We start from the raw sequence: 18,557 nt of genomic DNA, 5'->3' as shown, positions 1-18,557 counted from the left end.
GTACTGTAAACTGATAGCCAAAGGGTTTGTGCTGTAGGGGGTTGGGCCTACTTGTCCCAAGGACAAAATACACATGAAAACTTGTTGTCCTTGACCCCAAACAATATGTCCCGGGCGTCGGGCAACAGGAATTCCACATCCCTGCTGTGTCCGTTTGAGCCTCACAGGCAGGTTCTTGTTGTTCCCACGGTGGAGCTGCACAACTTGCAACTCAAGAAAACAATCATGGCCCAGTTTCAAGTGAAAGTTTCTTCTTTCAGGATAGGGCAATCACCTTCCGGGGGCAAATGCCCTCCGCGATCCTGTCCAGTGTCTCAGGCAGTGCACCAGTTTTCTTCACTTTAATCTAACTGGCACCAAAGGCACAGCACATGTACCCTAAACTCAAGTCATTCCCTAACTCCTGTATTGCTCTGCTGGCGCACTGCTCTTTTGTTGGGGCCACAGATTGTACCCAGTATGCCCAGGCATTCCTTGATCAACAAACAGAGGTGCAGATTTTCATTCACTTTGGGACCAGGATTCAGGAACGTGATGCTGGGATCTCTGAAGCAACCCTTGTTTCAAAGGGGGTCACCTCAAGCAAAAGCCTCCTTGCCGTCCTTGTCGGTCTGTGACTCTCTCAGCTGGGCATCAAAAACTGAATCCACGAAGGATCACTTCTCCATTCTGGTTTGTGACCCCGTCTTTTGCCCAAGACAGTGGCAGGGCTACACACTTCACGTCCCAGTGCTTCCGGCCTTCTACCTTCACTGAGGTCCTAGTTGCCAGCAACGCCTGTGCTGGTTACCTTCACCTTGGCTTCAAGCTGGACTGGTGCTGACTCCCCAGGCTAGATCTGATGTACGGGCCCCTCTGGCAATGGTTGTAGGGCAGCAGATATCTATTGGTGGACAGAACAAAAGGTCTTTAGACAAGGCACATAAGTAATCTATCAACAGAGAGGATAGTCTCAGAATACTTTCTCAGTCTTGGGGCGCCCCATACATTACTAAGGCACCCAAGAACCACTTCATCTATCTGAGAGTAAAAAAACAAACACCCTGGACCTATTGGCAAGTATAAAAGGAACTCTTTGGTGAACTGACAAGAGTAATACGTTACATTATTTGCTTTGTTCCTCCCAATCCCAAGCAGCCAAGGAAGTCTGTTCATTTACTAAATTCTGAGGAAAAAAGAAAAACACTACAGACATATTCCAAATCCTTACATTTGTGTATGCCTAGATCATTCATCCGAAGAATCTCAAGAAAAAGGACATTTTCTACACATTTACTCATGAACCTTGCATTACTTGTACAGGACTGCAGACACTTCTAAAATTATTTCTCTTAATGAAAACACCTACATTTTACACTTAGTGTCATACTTTCATGTTATAGACGCAGCTGTAATCTAAAACTGCTATTTTAACAGCGATTCTTATTACATAAATAACTAAAAGAAAACTTTAACATAGTGGGTACATAAATTTCTCCAGTAGAACATGTTGTGACAAACAAAACTCCTATTAAACAATATTTTCCTTCAAAAATGTTTGCTGAGGATCACATGGGCGTCTTTCCTGCATTCCACTTTTCACAATCCGAACTATGCAACATCATTTTCAAAGAAAAAAAACCTATTCGCCAGCTCTAATAAGGGCTGTCAGCTCAATTACACAGACTAATAAACGACTAGTAATGCCTTTGCAAAACTGTATATAGCATGAGAATAACATATAGTTCCCCTTAAAGGTCAAATAAGGGAACAGCAACCTAGACTACTCATCCTTTCATAATTTCATCGGACAGGATGGGCAGTAACATGACGTATTTATTTATTCATTTTATTAATGCTAACAATTTTAAAAACAGTATTACGTAATAGCCAATTAGACGTGCACTGATAGGGTGCTTTGTCTCTATTGATTCAGAAACATATCAACAACATCTTGTGAAATGAATGACTAAGGCGAGCCCAACCAATTGTTTCATGGCTGTTCCTAGACAGCTTAGACAAACTCGAGAGTGAGAAAAAGAGAAAACATAAATTTGCTTATGAAAGTACGTTGAGTTTCCGTAGTTTATAAAGAATGGTTTTTAAAAATGATATATTTTCATACAGCTTTTTACTAAAGTTTGTATAAACTGCAGAAATCGCTGTAATTATTGAAAAGACATTTGACATCATTCATTGTGGCCATTCTTTATATTTAAAGTGTCTGGAAAAGATGAGAAAATTGAATGTACTTTAGGTATTTAGTACAATTTGGATCTATCTTAGAATAACCAGCTGCTTTACGGAGAATATTTTCTATTACAGCAAGGAAATAGGGTTCTACACATAGTGTATATAGGTGCGGGTCTGGTTTAGGTTAGCTTACATAAATCAAATGGTGAGGTGGTCTACTTAATTGGCACAATGCTACATCATACTGCACACTTTTGTGTTAAATATATATCCTTGCACACGTTTTTATTTAACTCAGGTTTTCTCTATTTACAAGCGGAATACACTGATATAGTGGATTGTCTAGAATGTGCTTTTCTTTAGGGTGCGGGAGGATAACTGTTACCATAGATCTGTGTTTCAACTTTAGCAACTAAGCCATAGCAGACCACATCTCCTTTCAAAAGGCCTAGCCATGTGTGGCTGTTACAATGGATTTGTTATTTTGCTTTATAGAATTAAAAGCTCCTACAATTAATTAACAGCTAAAGCCTGCCTTTGAATGAAAAAGTATACAAAATTAGTAAAGCAAAATATACCAACTAAGTAAGGGCTTATGAATCTCTTTCTTGGTTAATGGATGTCCGTTGCAAAGGTTTTGCTTCTTAAGAAGGCAAGTATATGACCTTGTAGTATTAGTCACCTGCTCTGTTTTTCCCCCCTCTTGTTTCTCATCTTAGGTCGCTACTATGTGCCGCTCTTGAGAGCTGAAGATCATTCCTTTTCCCCAGTTATTGGTGCTCCCTGGTCACCTGAACCGACAGACAGCATTTCTCTTTCACCACAGCCCAGATATGCTGCCAGCCCAAAAGACCCACTTGTAGCTGTGAGAGCATTTGCGGGCCCAATGACTCCATCTAAGGTAACACTGCAGTTATCTGGGTTTTCATACACTCCTTTTGGTCGTAATGCCGGCATTGAGTCAAGGTTAATGTATAAGGAGGGATTTACTACAGTCCGGTCACTCGTGATGTGAAAATGACAAAAGGAATTTTGTTCACTCTGACTTAGTCATTAACTGGGTGGTAAAAGAATGCTATAATTGGTATACAGTGAGCCCTTCAAACTCTTGGTCCCAATGACTGTTGCGGTGGTGTTAGTCTTCCCCACTATTGAGGCCTTTACTTGTGTTCTATTCAGGCCTGGGCGTAGTTTCTGAAATTTTGCTACGCGGAACTCCGCGAGGTTACAAAAAAATACCAGAAGTTCCGCGAGTGGCGGAGTGCAGTGCGAACTGTAGTTTGTGTTGGTATTCCTGCGACTCGGGTAGAAATTCTACCCAAGTGGCAGCTCGCGCTTGCGAACTTAACATGCGCGATCGCGAACTTACAGTTCACGACCACGAAGCGGAGTTTTCTGCACTCTACGAGCTCTGCGGAGTGCAGAAAACTATGCAAACTCAGCGAACGGAGCAAAGTTCACCGCCGAGGCCTAGTTCTAGTCCCATCATCCGTTATTTCTCTATTATTGTCCACTTTGCAACACGTCCTGTTTAGCCAAGAGTAATGTGAAGTGTTGGAGCTGATGTATTTAACTTCAAAGCCTCCTGCAACCGTGTAACTTAGCTGAATGCACCTCCCACCCCCACTTGAGGTTTTGCATCCCTATAGATTAATCTATTTGTTCTTTTATCATTCCTGCCCTATGGAAAGTGACTTTATCAATGCATGAATTTATTTTGGATTGTTTTAGGCTGAAGATTTCCGTAGAATTTGGAAGACGCCACCACGAGACCGTGCAAGCTTCTTTCACAATATCAAAAAGTCGGACCCGGAAAGGGGCGTTGAAAGAGTGGGAAGGTACAGACGACACTGTGGGTCATGATTGCAAGTGTGTGTAGAGAAGGGATTGATGTGCATCTATTGAGCCAACATGGTTTATTTTTTATTGGAATTCATTTTTTGTATAGTAAGATTAGCGATTATCTTTCTTGCACAACTTTTGTATTTGGAAGGGTGAGGTGTGAGTAGTGGTGAGAAAGTAAAGTAGTAGGTCAATTTATAATCTCTTTTATCCACTTATGTGAAAGTTTGATCTAACCGAAATGTTCGCTAAACATTGGACTGAGCAAGGAAACTTGATTTTTAGATTAAGGTTTGTTAGTTCTTGAATTCCAAGTTGTGAATGGAAACGGACTTTACATTCAAGCGTGGGCAAGTCTGTTAGTTTAAGTTAACGAGTTCTGACACAAATAATAATTTGTTCTCTAAATGTTGCCATGTAAGAAAATATTTATTTTCCTCACAGAAGTATACTCCCATCATTTCTGCAGGGAGGTGGGAGGATCGTGCTAGAGGTGTTGGCTGTTAAGGTATCTATGGTTTGGCATGGCCACAATCAATTAGCGTACGGTCACACCTAAGGGTATCTAGGCGCTGTGGGTGCCGTGTCTCCATGGAAAAGTGAGGTCTTAATTTTCTTTCTGAAGTCCGTCAGGGAGGGCGCTGTTCGGAGGTGAAGTGGCAGGTTGTTCCAAGTCCTGGCGGCGATGTAGCTGAAGGATCAGTCCCCGCTGCAGCTGCTGTGGATGCTGGGTGTGTGCGCGAGGGCGAGCGAGGTGGAGTGCAGGTGTCTTGTGGGCAGGCGATAACTTAGTCGATGTAGGACGGTCCTCGATTGTGTAGAGCTTTGTAAGTGTGCACGAGGATCTTGAATTGGCAATTCTTCTGGATGGGTAGCCAGTGGAGGTTTCTGAGGTTAGGGGTTATGCTAGTCCATTTGGGGAGCCGGGCTGCGTCTTTCTAAATGGTCTGGAGTCTTTTGAGGTGCTGGGTGTAAATTCTGGCATGGAGAGCGTTGCCATAGTCGAAGCTTCTTGTGATAAGGGGCACGTGATGTTCTATCTGGTGTTGGTGGGCATACATATGACGATTCTGCAGAGGGTGTAGAAGCAGGAGGAGGCCACTGTGTTGATTTGTCATTTCATTACCAGTTGGCTGTCTAGGATGATGGCAAGGTTGCGTGTGTGGTCGGTTGGTGCGGGTGTTGGTCCCAGTTCTGTTGATCACCAGTTGTGGTCCCATACAGAGGTGTTCTTTTCATGAACAAATGTTGTAGTAAGTTGTGATGGGGATGGACCAGTGCATGATATGTGGTTGACTTTCTCATGGAGAATATAATAACTTGGCAACGGGGTTTTCCCATAGATAGTCGTTAAGATTGGTGCCTACTTGACTATTACCTGGTGACGAGGAACAGCAGTTGCTGCTGAAATATTGAAGCCATAGCATTTATCCAGAAGAAGGTTCTTTAGCGTAGAAAACTGACGCCATGGTTGGGATCTGAATGGGATAACTATTACTGCCTACAGAGCACAGGATTTGTTTTACGGGTTTTCAGGTTTCCTCCAGCAGACAATGGTCATTGAAACAGTAGTTTGTTTCCTTCTCATCCAGAAGGAAGGCAGCATAGAGTCTTTTGTTTATTAACTCCATTGTGCCTTCTGCTAGCCGTTTGGAAGAACTATGTTTTGCAGTTTAGGACGTTTACTCCGGATACGGGTATAGTGAAAGCTATAGAATCCACTTACGATATCCAATGTGGATCTTCTAGGCTGGCTTTCCTTAGTTTCTCAATAATAGAAACCCTATATGGTACCCAACCTTACCCGTATCACATTGCTTCTATGTCTCATCGATGCCTGTCCTTGGCTTAGAAGCTTAAGCTAAAAGAAATGTTCCCGGCCAAGGTATGAAATGACAGAGTGGGTGTGAATAAACACAAAAGCACAGTAATTTTATACCAGACGCTACCACATGCGAATCTTGGTGCACTTTATCTGTCCTTCTTTCAAAACTCACAGCCTCGATTTGTCGTGATACGCTTTCGTCTAAATTTTATCCCACTTACTTTTGGTTTTCCCGGAAGCACTTATGCACTGAATCAATTGTCGCCCTTTTCTTGTGACGAAAAATCTATCCAGTCTAGTATGCACTTCTTATTCTTCTGCACCCAAGAGAGAAAAAAGTACATCATTCCCCTCTTGCGTAAACATGCTTTTAGACAGTGTTTTACTAGCTTTATATTTTATTCAGCAATTGGCAGATCCCTATGTATGCAATACTATCGCTTCATTTCTCTGGGCAATTTTAAAACGTCGCAGAGTTTATAGATGCTGTGACTGTGATTAAGGTAGCAGTTTTTCTTAATTTCTGTTATTTTTCCAAGATTTTTAAGGCTGGCTTATGACCATTTTTAGGGGAGATATGTGGCATAGATTATTTTATTCCTAGTCCTGTCTTTCCTCTTGTGTCTGTATTTAGATGAACCGGAGGGAGGGTATAAATGTAGGTTGTACTGGTACTCCCAAACTATCATTATCTGTTGTGATCGATTTTATCGGTATTTTAGTAATGTGGTATAAATATGTATGTTTTTTAGAAACTCTTGAGCGTCGGAGAGTTATGTGTATTCCTTGTACTTTTATGTGTTTCAATTTATGCAAAATAAAGTTTTGTGATTGACTTGCTTAGTTAATCTCTCTTGCCTTCACTCCATACAAAGGGTATATACTAAGTATATCTTGGATCACTTTGTCACCTTTCCTTTGTTATTGTTTTTAAATGCTAACTCATAGAACAACTTGATGGACATGGATTTCTGAAGCGATGATGATTTCGTAAAGTTAGAAAGCACAACATTATTACTTATAGATATGTACTGTTTCCATAGAGATGCAAAAGTGTTCTTGGAGTTAACAATTTGTCATTATCGCAAAATTCAGTGGTTATGGCAACTGCAGTAACCTGTTTATTATTTGCTGTTCAGTTGCATGTTCCTTTTCACCTCCTCTCAATTGACCCCATTTTTTCGTTTATTGCAGGGAGTTAGCTCATGAGATGGGTTTCCCGTGGGTTGAATACTGGGAATTTCTCGGATGTTTTGTTGATCTGTCTTCTCAGGATGGACTTAGAAAGCTGGAAGACTACCTGTGCCGGAGGGATGACTGTGACAAGGTCCTGCATGAGGCTGGAGAGAATGAAGCCTCCAACCGATATAAAACCCCTCCTCCTTCTGGTAAATGTTTAAACCAGTAATAAAGCAAGGAGGGTTGAATGCCTGGTTTGTATGTTCCGTCAAGCTTTTGAAGTTTTGTGGGTAAATTATAAAAAGAAATTTGCAATTTACTAGTTTCCCTTCAAGAGTAAATTATGTACCTTGACTAATGCATGCAACCCAAAATCTCAAAGCATTGCCATGTAGCTAGATTACCTGTACATTGAAAATAATTTGCACTATTTTATTTACAGGTAAGAGTAAAAAGTTTTGCAATTCCATTTCTGTTGGTGCGTTCCTTGATGAGGAAGATGACATGAGTTTGGAAGAAATTAAAAATCGTCAAAATGCTGCATTGAAGAGCCAGCCTGCAGCTTTAAAGGAGTCTGGTTTTGGACTCCTGGGGCCTTCAGAGTGTGATATCCTCTCCATTGAGCATGATGCCAACATTCTAGATATGGCTTCACCATGCAGCCGCCATTATGAGAAGGGACCTTCAGCTAGCAAGAATGGATTTTGCAACACTGTTGAGAATGAACACATAACTCCCAGTGACAGGAGACGTACAAGGAGCAAAGAGGAGAGTCTGCTCTCCCCAGTCTCCAATCTTATGGCGGAATTTGAAAAAATGACTTTTGCAGACCAGGAGGCTGCAAGAAAAAGTGCAGAGAAACAGAGAAAATCTGCATCTACTTCGGAGAATGGAGCATCAATGCATTATGAGAAGGTGCTGTCTCTGGGGCTAAACGAAGTGAACATTTCACAGGACTTGGAAGATGGAGATGGCCTGACGCAGCTTACCTTCCCCAAACTCTCTGCAGCAGGGAGTTCTGGGGATGCAGTAATACGGACAGAAGGTGTATGCTCACTTGTAGCAGGGGGTTGCCTTTGGAATGAGGGCTCCCAGTCCTGTTCTAATCTGGACTTGTCAGCGGACTCTGCAGCACATCAATACATCATTAAGACTCCATCTCGACAAGACTGCTTTAAAGGGCCTTTTCTCCTCGGGTAGGACACAATTTAATTTTTTTTCTTCTATGTATTGAATATTTAGACTTTTTTTTTGTGTGGCACTGCACGTAAAGTGCATTACAACAGCAACTGTTCCGTTTGTATAGTGTGGGTAAGATAGCTAGATTTTCTTCCGCTGCACAGATTTGAACTGTCAAAGATGGTGCTTTTAATAGGCCTCAATATTTCAATAAGGCCCCTGGAGATTTTAAGATCATCCCACAAAGAAGCCCTATTTACAAATTGTAAATGCATCGAGTGGAAAGAAACTTCTGCTGTTTGCCGGGCTGTAAACTGTGCACGTGTGTCGCTAAAGGTGAGGGAGACCTTGAGTGACTATTTGCTTACTGTCTGGTGGAGCTTTGACCAGAGTAAATGCCCTTTTCCTGTATCCTCTGGTTTATTGGCCCTTTCTCTGGTGCTTTGTATTACCATCACGTATTGAAAAGGTTTTTTTTGTTGTAATTTCTTAACATTTTATTTACAGGGCCGAGCCATCTAAGTTGGACAATGATGTTTTGACAGCTGTTCAAGCAGTTGAGATTGACATGCAAAAGTACCCTGCTGTTTACAAGTGGAGGAAGACTGTTCTCTCTTATGCTGCCACAGACAGACAAAGGTACATGCTCAAATGCAACTAGATCAAACAGACCTAACCTGATAATGCAGCTTTAGTGTTAAAGGATGCAATACCGTGCTGCCGGATGCTATGCTTCTGGGATCTACTAGTTTAACTCGAAGTTGATGCATGCTTTTGAACTGCTGCTTTTTTCATCTATCATTATCCTAATTATCAAACTTGTTTGGCAGAGACGCTGAAATATTATATCGCATAAAAAGGCGTCTCCGTGGCATAGGCATAGACAATGGTTGTGGGCAGCAGGCTCGTCTGTGATTTTCATCTTCATTTATGTTAATCTCCTTCTTATCCTGAAAAGTTCACAATTAATACTGATGGAGGCCAGACAATATTGCCAGTCAGTAATTTAACAATCCTGTATTGAGGTCAAATATACACAGACTTCTTAGTTATAATTAAGATACCCAACAACATGTAACTTAGATATTTCTTGTTTCCCTTTTCTTTGTTATAAAAAAAATGACTTTCTTCCACTGCTTTTCCATTTTGCTGTCTTTTTGTAGATCAACATCTTTTCGCCTTTTTTATAGGTGAATTTTGATGACATTTGTAAATTGGTGTACTGACTTTTTGTAGGACCTTTGCCAGTAAAGGAGTTGAAAAGAAGGAAAAATGTTAATGGAAACCTTGAGATTATTGTTGATCTCCAGTAATTAATGTGGGGAATATTCCATTCCATTTATTTCTCACTACAGATCAAAACCAACCACATGCAAATCACAACTGCTGCCTCACTTTGAAATCTAAAACATCTTTAGTTTTGTTGAGCATCAGCAGCAAGATGCACCTTGAGTAATAATGCACAGTGAGCTGCAGCACATATCTGCGCATACTTATCCCATTTATGGGGTTCTCACCAAGGGGAAATAAAAGGAATGGCAAGAGTACTTGATATAATGTCAGCCACTCGTCATTTCTCTGGACTGTTCTTCACGATTGCTTTGCTCACTATTTGCAGACAGGGACCGGTCATATACAAACCAGTCTTTGTCCTGCCTCAAAAGAGACCGTCCAGCCTGAACTACCTCATAATATTCCTTCTGCTTATAAAGACAAGCAACCCCAGGCATCTTTCAACCTTGCTAGTCCTCATCCTTGAAATGTTTTTTGATTCTGAGTGCACATTGGACCAGGGAATTCAGGGCTCAAGCTGCTTTTTGTTGATGTGGCCACCAGCAGATCTAAAAGCTGCCTGGGGTTGCTTGTGTTACCATTCACAGGTTCTATGGCCTTTCAGTTTGGGCTGGATTCCCCTTTATGGGTTGCCCCAAGAACACTCGCATCATGTTTTCAGCATCCTGTATCCCCAGCAGCATCAGGACCACATCTTTGCTGGACCACAATAAAGGAGAAAAGTACACTGAGAACCCTGAGACTGCTAAACCTGACAGGGGTCTCCCTAGACATAAGTTGTCCCTGTCACTGACACCCAACCAGTTGGGGCCCATTCAAGTGAAGAGAAGAAGGCTTTTTAGCCAGTTGGCTAAAAGCTATTCAGCTGCTTACAACACTTTATTGTATTTCCAAAGAGCGAAAAAATGTGAAAATTCATATCTCCGGTTCCCCTCAATAGATGTTTTGTTGTTCTGGTGTCTATTTTAAGACAAGATAGAAATATACTCTATTTTTATAAATTGATGTCCGATTTTCATTGAATATGGTTTCTTACTTATTGACTGTTTTGCTACTTCTAAATGCTTTACACTTGTTCCTTTGACGAAGTCTGACTGTTCTGTGCCACAGCTACCCAGAACTGAGCTTTTATTGAAAAACCTGACTGGACCTGGTAGAGTTTGTGTCATTATTACATGATGAGGTCTTCCAACCACACCACATAATCTACTTTCCTATAAACTTGCATCCAGAGGATCCGGATTTCTACTCTTACACCCCATTCTGGAGTAAGTAGCGGTGTAATCATCTACTATACACCTGAACCATAGCGTGTTCTCCACAACTACCCCTGACATTCAAAAGCGCATGGAGATTTTCTCCTAGCGTATGTTTTCTTTTGCCAGTCTTGACCCTCAGGTCCTTAAATACTAATTCTCTTTGGCAGATACTCACATGCACTGTGGTAGATTGTCAGCTATCTTGCCAGCTGTCCTGGATGAAATACTTCCAACCCTACAACACCTTATCTGAGATGGCCAGGACTCCGCGAAGTACTCTATTTTCTCGGGCCTGGATAAGACTGGTTGGGCAATTGGAACAAGTGGGATGCATTGATGACCGGTCTGAATTTGCGCCACGGGCTTCTCTTTCCATGTTCAACAATCCTTCATGGACATCCCCTTCAACAGCTCTAAGCTGTTTGGAATGAATGCGGACTTGGCTTTAGAAAGATTTAAAGAGAAGAAATTCACTGCACGTTCTTTAGGCGCGCCCGTCCTGCTCGCCACTTCCCCCAACAAAATTGCCCCTTTTGAGGCTTGGTTAGGGGATATCTGCATAGACCGCATTAGTATGTATCTCGCAGCAACAAGCCTCCCAATCCGTTGTACTAAATCTGCTGCCCGGTGGCTGCAGAACTGCTTTAATTTACCCTCTGCAGCACACCCTCTCCCGATCGGAAAGTTGCATCACCTTCTACCTCCCCAGGTGGAGGAGCATCACATCCTACCAATGGGTGCCCCAGATTGTGGAACACAGTTATTCCTTACCTTCTTGTCACATCCACCGGATATGCCACCCACATCGCAACACCTCCCAGAGGTCCAGTTGTCCATTCTCTGAGAATAAGTTCAAGGAATCATAGAAAGGGTTCTGGCATTAGGGATTTGGATTGGCTGTTACTTTTATCTCCTGGTGCCGAAAAAGGATGGAGGCCTCGGTCCTTTCCTGGATCTGCGCCCTTTGAAATTCCTTCTTCTTGAAGTACAAATTCAGAATGCCCACATTGCACCAAGTTTTGTCTGCTCTGGATCCAGCAGATGGAATGGTTGCATTGGACTTACAGGGCGTCTATTTCCATATCCCAATCGTGCAGTTCCACAAACATTACCTGCAGTTTTGGGTAGGCCAGGAGTTCTTTGTTTTCATTGCTCCCCTTTGGCCTAATTGTTAAGTTATGCTGAAATGATTTATCAAGTGTGTGGCTGCCTCAGCAACGGGGCTTCCCAGCTCTACACCAAAAACACCATTTTAGTGTGGAGTGGCATTTTGTGGATTGAGGTAGCCCTGTGTGGTGTGGCATTGTGTAGCAGAGTGGCTCGCCTACCTAAAGGACATTTAGTCAATATATTCTATGGCAAAGCTTGGAATAAACTTAGGAGGCTTTACTTGGATAATCTCTTTTTCCTTTTCGACCACTGACTCTGGGTGCTCGGTGAAAGATAACCTTTCCACCCTGGAGAATCGAATTATTGAAACTCTTGATCGAGTCATTCCTTTAAAAGAAATTAATTCAGAGAGGAAAATCTCTGCTCCCAGGTACAATGCCTCATTAAGGTCACTTCAACAATGATGCAAAAAGTTAGAAAGGAGATAGCGTACTGCCTATAAGGAAGAGTAAACGAGTCCTTAAGGATGCCCTAAACGATTATAAGTTATGCATCATAAAGGCTAAAGCGGACTATTACGGCAATGTCATTTAAAGCCGCCCCTAATAGATTTATTTATTTATGCAATTTATTAAGTGCAACATATGCCCTTAGGCGTCTTGGCGCTACGACTTCAACAGAATCGAAAGGAAAAAAGACTTTATCAGTAGTGGGGGAGTTAAAGGGAGAACCAATGGGAATCGTTATTGGTTAAATAGCCAAGTTTTCAGTAATTTCCTGAACTGAAGAAGAGTTTGGCTTAGTTTATTATGTAATGGTAACATGTTCCACATTCTAGCAGCCGCTACCACAAAGCGTCTGTCTCCCCAAGACACGGTTTTTGTGCGCGGGACAGTGATTTGAAAACTTGTAGTCGATCTCAGGGCTCTTGTGGGTTGGTATAGGATCAATTGGTCTTGAAGAACTTGTGGACCTTGCTTATTTAAAGCTTTAAAAGTAAGACATAAGGTCTTAAATTTGATCCTGTTCCTGACTGTAAGCCAGTGAAAATCCCTAATGGTTTGACTAATGGAATCAAATTTAGGTGTTTTAGAAAGCAGTCTTGCCGCTGCATTCTGAATTGATTGCATTTTTGCTATCACCCGGGATTGAGCATTTGCAAAAAGGCCATTGCAATAATCCAAGGAAGACAACACTAGTGTGCTCACTACTGTTTTTGCCGCATTGTCAGGTAGGAATGGAATAACCTTTTTAATAATCCTTAATTTCTGAAATGCAATTGAGGCGGTCTGATTTGCATGAGAGGCGAAATTAAGTTGATCATCAAAGATGATGCCTAAGTTTCTAACTTTAGATACCGGAGTCGGCAGTGTTCCCATAGATGGAGGCCACCAGACGGGGGACCACTCTTGGGATAATTTTCCAAAAATGATCACCTCCGTTTTCTCCGAATTTAGTTTCAAGCAATTTCCTGCCATCCAATCTCTGATTGCCAGCGTACCTTCCTGGAACCTTACTGCTACCTCCTCCCCATTGTTCTTAATGGCAAGCACAAGCTGGGAATCATCTGCGTAAGAGGTCAGGCTCATCCGGTGTTGTTTGATAACCCTAGCCAGGTCAGACACATAAATATTGAATAGTGTCGGGCTTAGGGATGAGCCCTGCAGAACCCCACAGGGCAACACCAGGCTAGCAGATTTAAAAGGGCCTAGTGTTACCACCTGTGTTCTGCCGGATAAAAAGGAGGCAAGCAGGTTCCTGGCTTTTGCTTGAATGCCTAGATTACCGACATGGTCAATCAAGATGGAGTGGTTGACCGTGTCGAACGCTGCCGAGAGGTCTAGCAGTATTAATACTGCAGTCCCCCCTTGGTCTTTGATGACTCTGATGTCATCTGCGGCTTTGATCAAGGCAGTCTCCGTACCATGCAGCTTCCGAAAGCCGAAATGTGTATCATCAAGCAGTTTATGTTGTTCTATATATTCTGCCAGTTGGAGATTTATTGCTTTCTCAAGCACTTTTGCCAGGAATGGTAATCCTGCAATAGGTCTATAATTCTTAAGTTCTTCTTTATCCAAGGAGGGTTTCTTCAGAAGCGGTTTGATTGTCGTGTTTTTTAGGCTACCTGGATAAATACCTGTTCTAAATGTGGTATTACAGACTGAGGTGACTGTCTCTATAATTGTTTCCAAGACTGGGAGAAGAATCTTTGATGATAAACTTAGTTTGGAAAGTCCTGTGAATACAACTGCAGGAACTTGTTTTGTGCTCTTGAAACCCCCATGAAAGATCCTGCCGGTGCTTCATCCCTTTTCCAGAGACTTGGTTGTCTGTAGCGTCATTCTTAGCCACCTGGACTACAGCAATGTTCATCTTCTGGATGCACCGGAGTATCTTTTACATCGTCTGTTAAGGGACAAGATTGCAGCCGCTAAACTTGCCTTGAATAGAACTTGGAGAGCCTCTGCCTCTTTCGCATTGAAGTAGTTGCACTGGCTGCCACTTAAGCAAAGAATCTGGTTTAAATCTTTGCGTAGCTTTTAAAGCCTTTCATGGGTCCAGTGCCCCACTTTTTGCATGGTTGCCCCTCACTTTTTGTCTGATTTTGATGCTCTTTGACTGAGTGCCCTGGGTTCCTGCCAACCAGGTACCCTGGGCCTATGTTCGTTCCCTAAAACTGTACTGTTGCAAACACAATTGGCAACTTTCTGACCACATTAGGATACCTTGTAAAAGGTACAATGGGTACCAAGGGCACTGTGACCAGGGAAGGCCATCGCTTATTGTGGCACCCTTCGAGGCCTTGTACCTCAACACACCCACACTGCCATTTCAGGCTGTGTGTTTTGAGGCAGAGCAAAGTGAAGAGTCGACATGGCACACATCCCTGTGTGCCATGCCTACAATCCACTGCCTATCGCATAGGTAAGCCACCCCTCTAGCTGGGTGCACTATACCACTGGTGAGGGTATAGGTGCAGGAGCCATGTACCCCTACAGTGTCTAAGTCCATTCTTAGACATTGTAAGTGCAGTAAAGCCTTAAAGAAGTATATGGTCTGGGAGTTTGTCATTACGAACTCCACAGCACTATAACAGCTTTACTGAAATCTGGGAAGTTTGATTTCAAACTTCTCAGTACATTAAACCCACTCTGATGCCAGTGTGGGATTTAAGGTCCAATGCATTTGGAGGGCATCTTAGAGATGTCCCCTGAAAAACGACCTAACTCTAGTGTCCTGGCTGATTTGCTGCTTGCCAACTGCTACCACCAGACATGTTTCTGGACCCCTGGGTCGAGAGACTCCCGCTCTCGGGGTCCTGAAACAAAGCACATCCTGGACAGAGGTGACAAGCCTCCTCCCCCAGGATGGGCAGGGTTCACGAAGGGGAAGCTTCAAAGGCTTGCTGACTTTATGAGCTGAACCAGCCATTTGCTGCTCCCAGCAATTGGCCCAACCGGTTCGGACCCCCACTTTGGGCAGGAGAATTGACAGGAAAACCAAGAAAGGAGGAGAGGTGTGCCCACCATTGCCAACCCTACCCCTCAAGTGGGGGAGGTGAGGCGAAGCACAACTGTCACCGCCATCTTGAAGATGAGGGGACCCATCCAACCAGAGCGAAGCTTATGCCCCCCTCCCACTGGAGGGTAGAATAATCTGGGGTGCACCCACCCAAAGGAAGAGACCCATTGATCTCGACCTGTACCTCCCTGAAACGCCCCTAAATGTAGTATTTAGGGGCAACCCCGAACCTTGCCTCCTCAGACAAACAAGAGGAAGAGAAGAAGGACCAAAGAGCCGTGCTGAAAAAAGAATAGGAGGTGACCAACTGACTTGTTCCGAGCCCTACTGGCCTGTTCTGACCACTTCCTGCTCCAGCAAAACCCTGGCGTATTAAGCAGCCCACCCAGAACCCGGAGGACCTGTCCTGCCTCCCTACCAAGAGTCTGTCTCCCGTGAGCACCAGACTTGCTCTCCAACAGACTCTGGCTCCGGCCAAATCCGCGAGTCTGCACCCAGCGCCCACGGCCCGAGTTAGTGGCCCAACACCACAAGGAGGTCTCCCTGGCAATCCTGACCTGGGATCTCGTTATCCCTGACCTACTTCAAGCCTCCTGAAAACGCCTGTAGCCTCTATCTGAAGGCCCCACCCTGCCCACGCCCGACTGCGACCGTAGCCTGTAAGGAAAACCCGACGCCAAAAGACACCCCTTCACCCGACGCCCCAAGGCCTTAGGTGGCCAAAACGACAGTGTCCAAGCATCCTTCGACATCCCAACTTACCTCTCCAACTGGTGGTTGCCTCCAAAAGATCTTCGTGACCGACCCTGAAGTGTTTGCTTTGACTGGAGCTTCCCCATTGAAACTAATAGGGCTCCCGCCGTCGATCCAGCACCCGGCTGCTCCTGTGCTGTGGGTGCACCGTGGGTGCACCTTGTGTGCGATCTTGGATCCACCTTTGCCCTAACCTCACCCCTAGGAGCTTTGCTCCCTCAACCTTGTGGCCTGCTTGTAAGCAGCCAACAACCGACTGTCCCCATAGGCTAACAGTGGGCCTCTGCACCCGGCCACCCTAGTGCCACTGAGGGTGCATTTTGAGTGCATCCAGGAAATGTCCCAGTGTGATATCTAGGCATTTCACACTGAGTAGAACAAGTAGACTCCTTGGAGATCTCGCAACAATAGAACAGCAAAGAAGACAAGACTACTGTAAAAAAGCAGCATGGAATTTAAACTGCAAATAACCACATTTTGAGCTGTTTCCTGAAGCTAAGATGTTTCTGTTTGTTCCCTAAAAGTAGGGGCATGTTCTTCTATAGGGCTGGGGCCGGGGCAGAGAAAGAACGGCCTCCTGATCTCGTTATTTTGAAGTGTGGAATAAGGGACAGATATTAATCAGCCAAGCAAGTCCAATGAGAATAGGGGCACCTAGTGTATACATGATCCTGTGCGCCTTGCTCAAGGCTTTCAATTGTATACGTTTTTCAATAGGCAACCAGTGAAGTTGAAGGAGCCCGGAGGCGGAACAAAATTTGAGGAGAGAAAAGAGTAATCTGGTAGTGGCATTTTGGACAAACTGTAGCCTCTTGATCAACTTCCGGTTTTGAAGTTGGAAGAAACCAATGATTGGTTTGAGTCCTCTCAAAGGGGCCAAAGTAATTTGCCACTAGTGTTCTAACTTGGGTTTCGAAGTAGTATGTCGTCCAACCATATGCCTAAATTCTTTATGACCGGTTTCGTCTTATGGGGAGAACTGAAGCCTTCCGGCCACCATAAACTGGGTATGCTTCCCCAGCAGGAGGATCTCCGTTTTATTAGCATTCAGCTTTAGGCAGTTATGTTCCATCCAACTGGTTACTACAAGCATGCATTCCCCAAAGTTAGTTATATCTTTTGTCGCATCTGCAGAGAGTGCAACAATACGTTGAGTATCGTCAGCATAACAAATAAAGAAACATGAAGGAGTTCACAACCTCTGCTAATGATCTGACATAAATGTTAGACAGGGTAGGACTCAACACAAAGCCCTGTGGAGCACCGTGTTGCAAGGTTCTATGTGAAGAAGAAAAAGGCGGGATATTTCTTTCAAGGATTGGTTGCTTAGGAAGGAGGCAAAGCACATTAGCGCCTTACCTCGTATCCCTATATCATGAAGGCTCCAGGGAAGCACCATATGCAATACTATCAAAGGCAGCACTCCGGTCTAGGAGAATAAGGGCAGATGAGCTACCTTCATCTACTGTGCTACGAAGTGCTTCCATCACCGCTAGAAGTGCAAATTCCGTGCTATGAGACAGTCTAAAGCTATTTTTTGGATTGGTCCAAAAGTTTGGTTTTCCTCTAGGAACTTGGACAGAAGACTTTACATTTTCTCCACTACTTTGGCTAAAAAAGGTAGCAGGAAAATAGGATGGCATTTTTCAGGTTCAGCCGTGTTGGGGGATGCTTTTTTCAGAAAGAGAATTACTTTTGCATGCTTCCATTTCCTAGGTATCGTTGCAGATGACAAAGATTGGCAATCTCTAAAAGGAACAGTAGAATACATTATTGGAGTTTTATAGTGAGTTCAGGTTTAATTGGGTCATCGGGAGAAACCGGTTTAACTTGATTGCAAAGAACAGTTAGCGAGGCTGTGAAGTAAGGCAAATTCATTCACTTGTGCCATATGCCGTGGCTCATCTATTGAGCAAAGGCTGTCCACTGCTTCAGATATGTCACTTTTTGAAAAGTGTGAATAGATGTCGTTGATCTTTTCGACAAAGTCAGCTAGTTTGTTTACAATGACCGAGGCCTCCATCTCTACGGATGTTGCCACACTGTTGACAGTAGAGCATATTTATTTTGCCGGATTAATACTTTTTATAATTTTATTGGAAAAGAACTCCACCTGAGATTTTCTGATCATTTCATGATAGATTTACTGCACTCATATAACCCACTTAAGCTAGAGTGTCATAAGCTTTCCTTCATGCTCATTCGAGCACTTTACTGCTATTCTTTTTAGCCACCAATGTTTCGTTGAACCAGGGAGCGTAATGTGCACTTCAGATCTTCAGCCCATCCGCGAAGGTTTTTTGAAGTCTTCCCATACTTCAAAAAAAGAGGGCTCACCTCAAGCAGTCGTAAGCTACCTCCTGACGATAGCTGACATGGCTGGGCTTATCCATCAACCTCCAAATGTTAAACCTTACTCCTTC

The 18,557-nt window shown here is 43.5% G+C and overlaps 1 protein-coding gene across 1 annotated transcript in view; it reads left to right on the top strand.

The window, feature by feature from the left end:
• The window catches only part of ANKLE2 (ankyrin repeat and LEM domain containing 2), a 115,210-nt gene that overhangs the window by 73,672 nt on the left and 22,981 nt on the right, over positions 1-18,557 (top strand). The window contains exons 8-12 of the mRNA XM_085633366.1: positions 2,892-3,073; positions 3,904-4,010; positions 7,034-7,227; positions 7,461-8,214; positions 8,705-8,836. Of these exons, the coding sequence (XP_085489492.1) occupies positions 2,892-3,073; positions 3,904-4,010; positions 7,034-7,227; positions 7,461-8,214; positions 8,705-8,836 (1,369 nt within the window). The remainder of the gene's footprint in view (positions 1-2,891; positions 3,074-3,903; positions 4,011-7,033; positions 7,228-7,460; positions 8,215-8,704; positions 8,837-18,557) is intronic.

Source organism: Triturus cristatus, chromosome 11 (assembly GCF_964204655.1).
Source record: "Triturus cristatus chromosome 11, aTriCri1.1, whole genome shotgun sequence".
Taxonomy (NCBI): Eukaryota; Metazoa; Chordata; class Amphibia; order Caudata; family Salamandridae; genus Triturus; species Triturus cristatus.
Note: the sequence above shows the minus strand (reverse complement) of the source record. Positions and strands in the feature narration are given on the sequence as shown.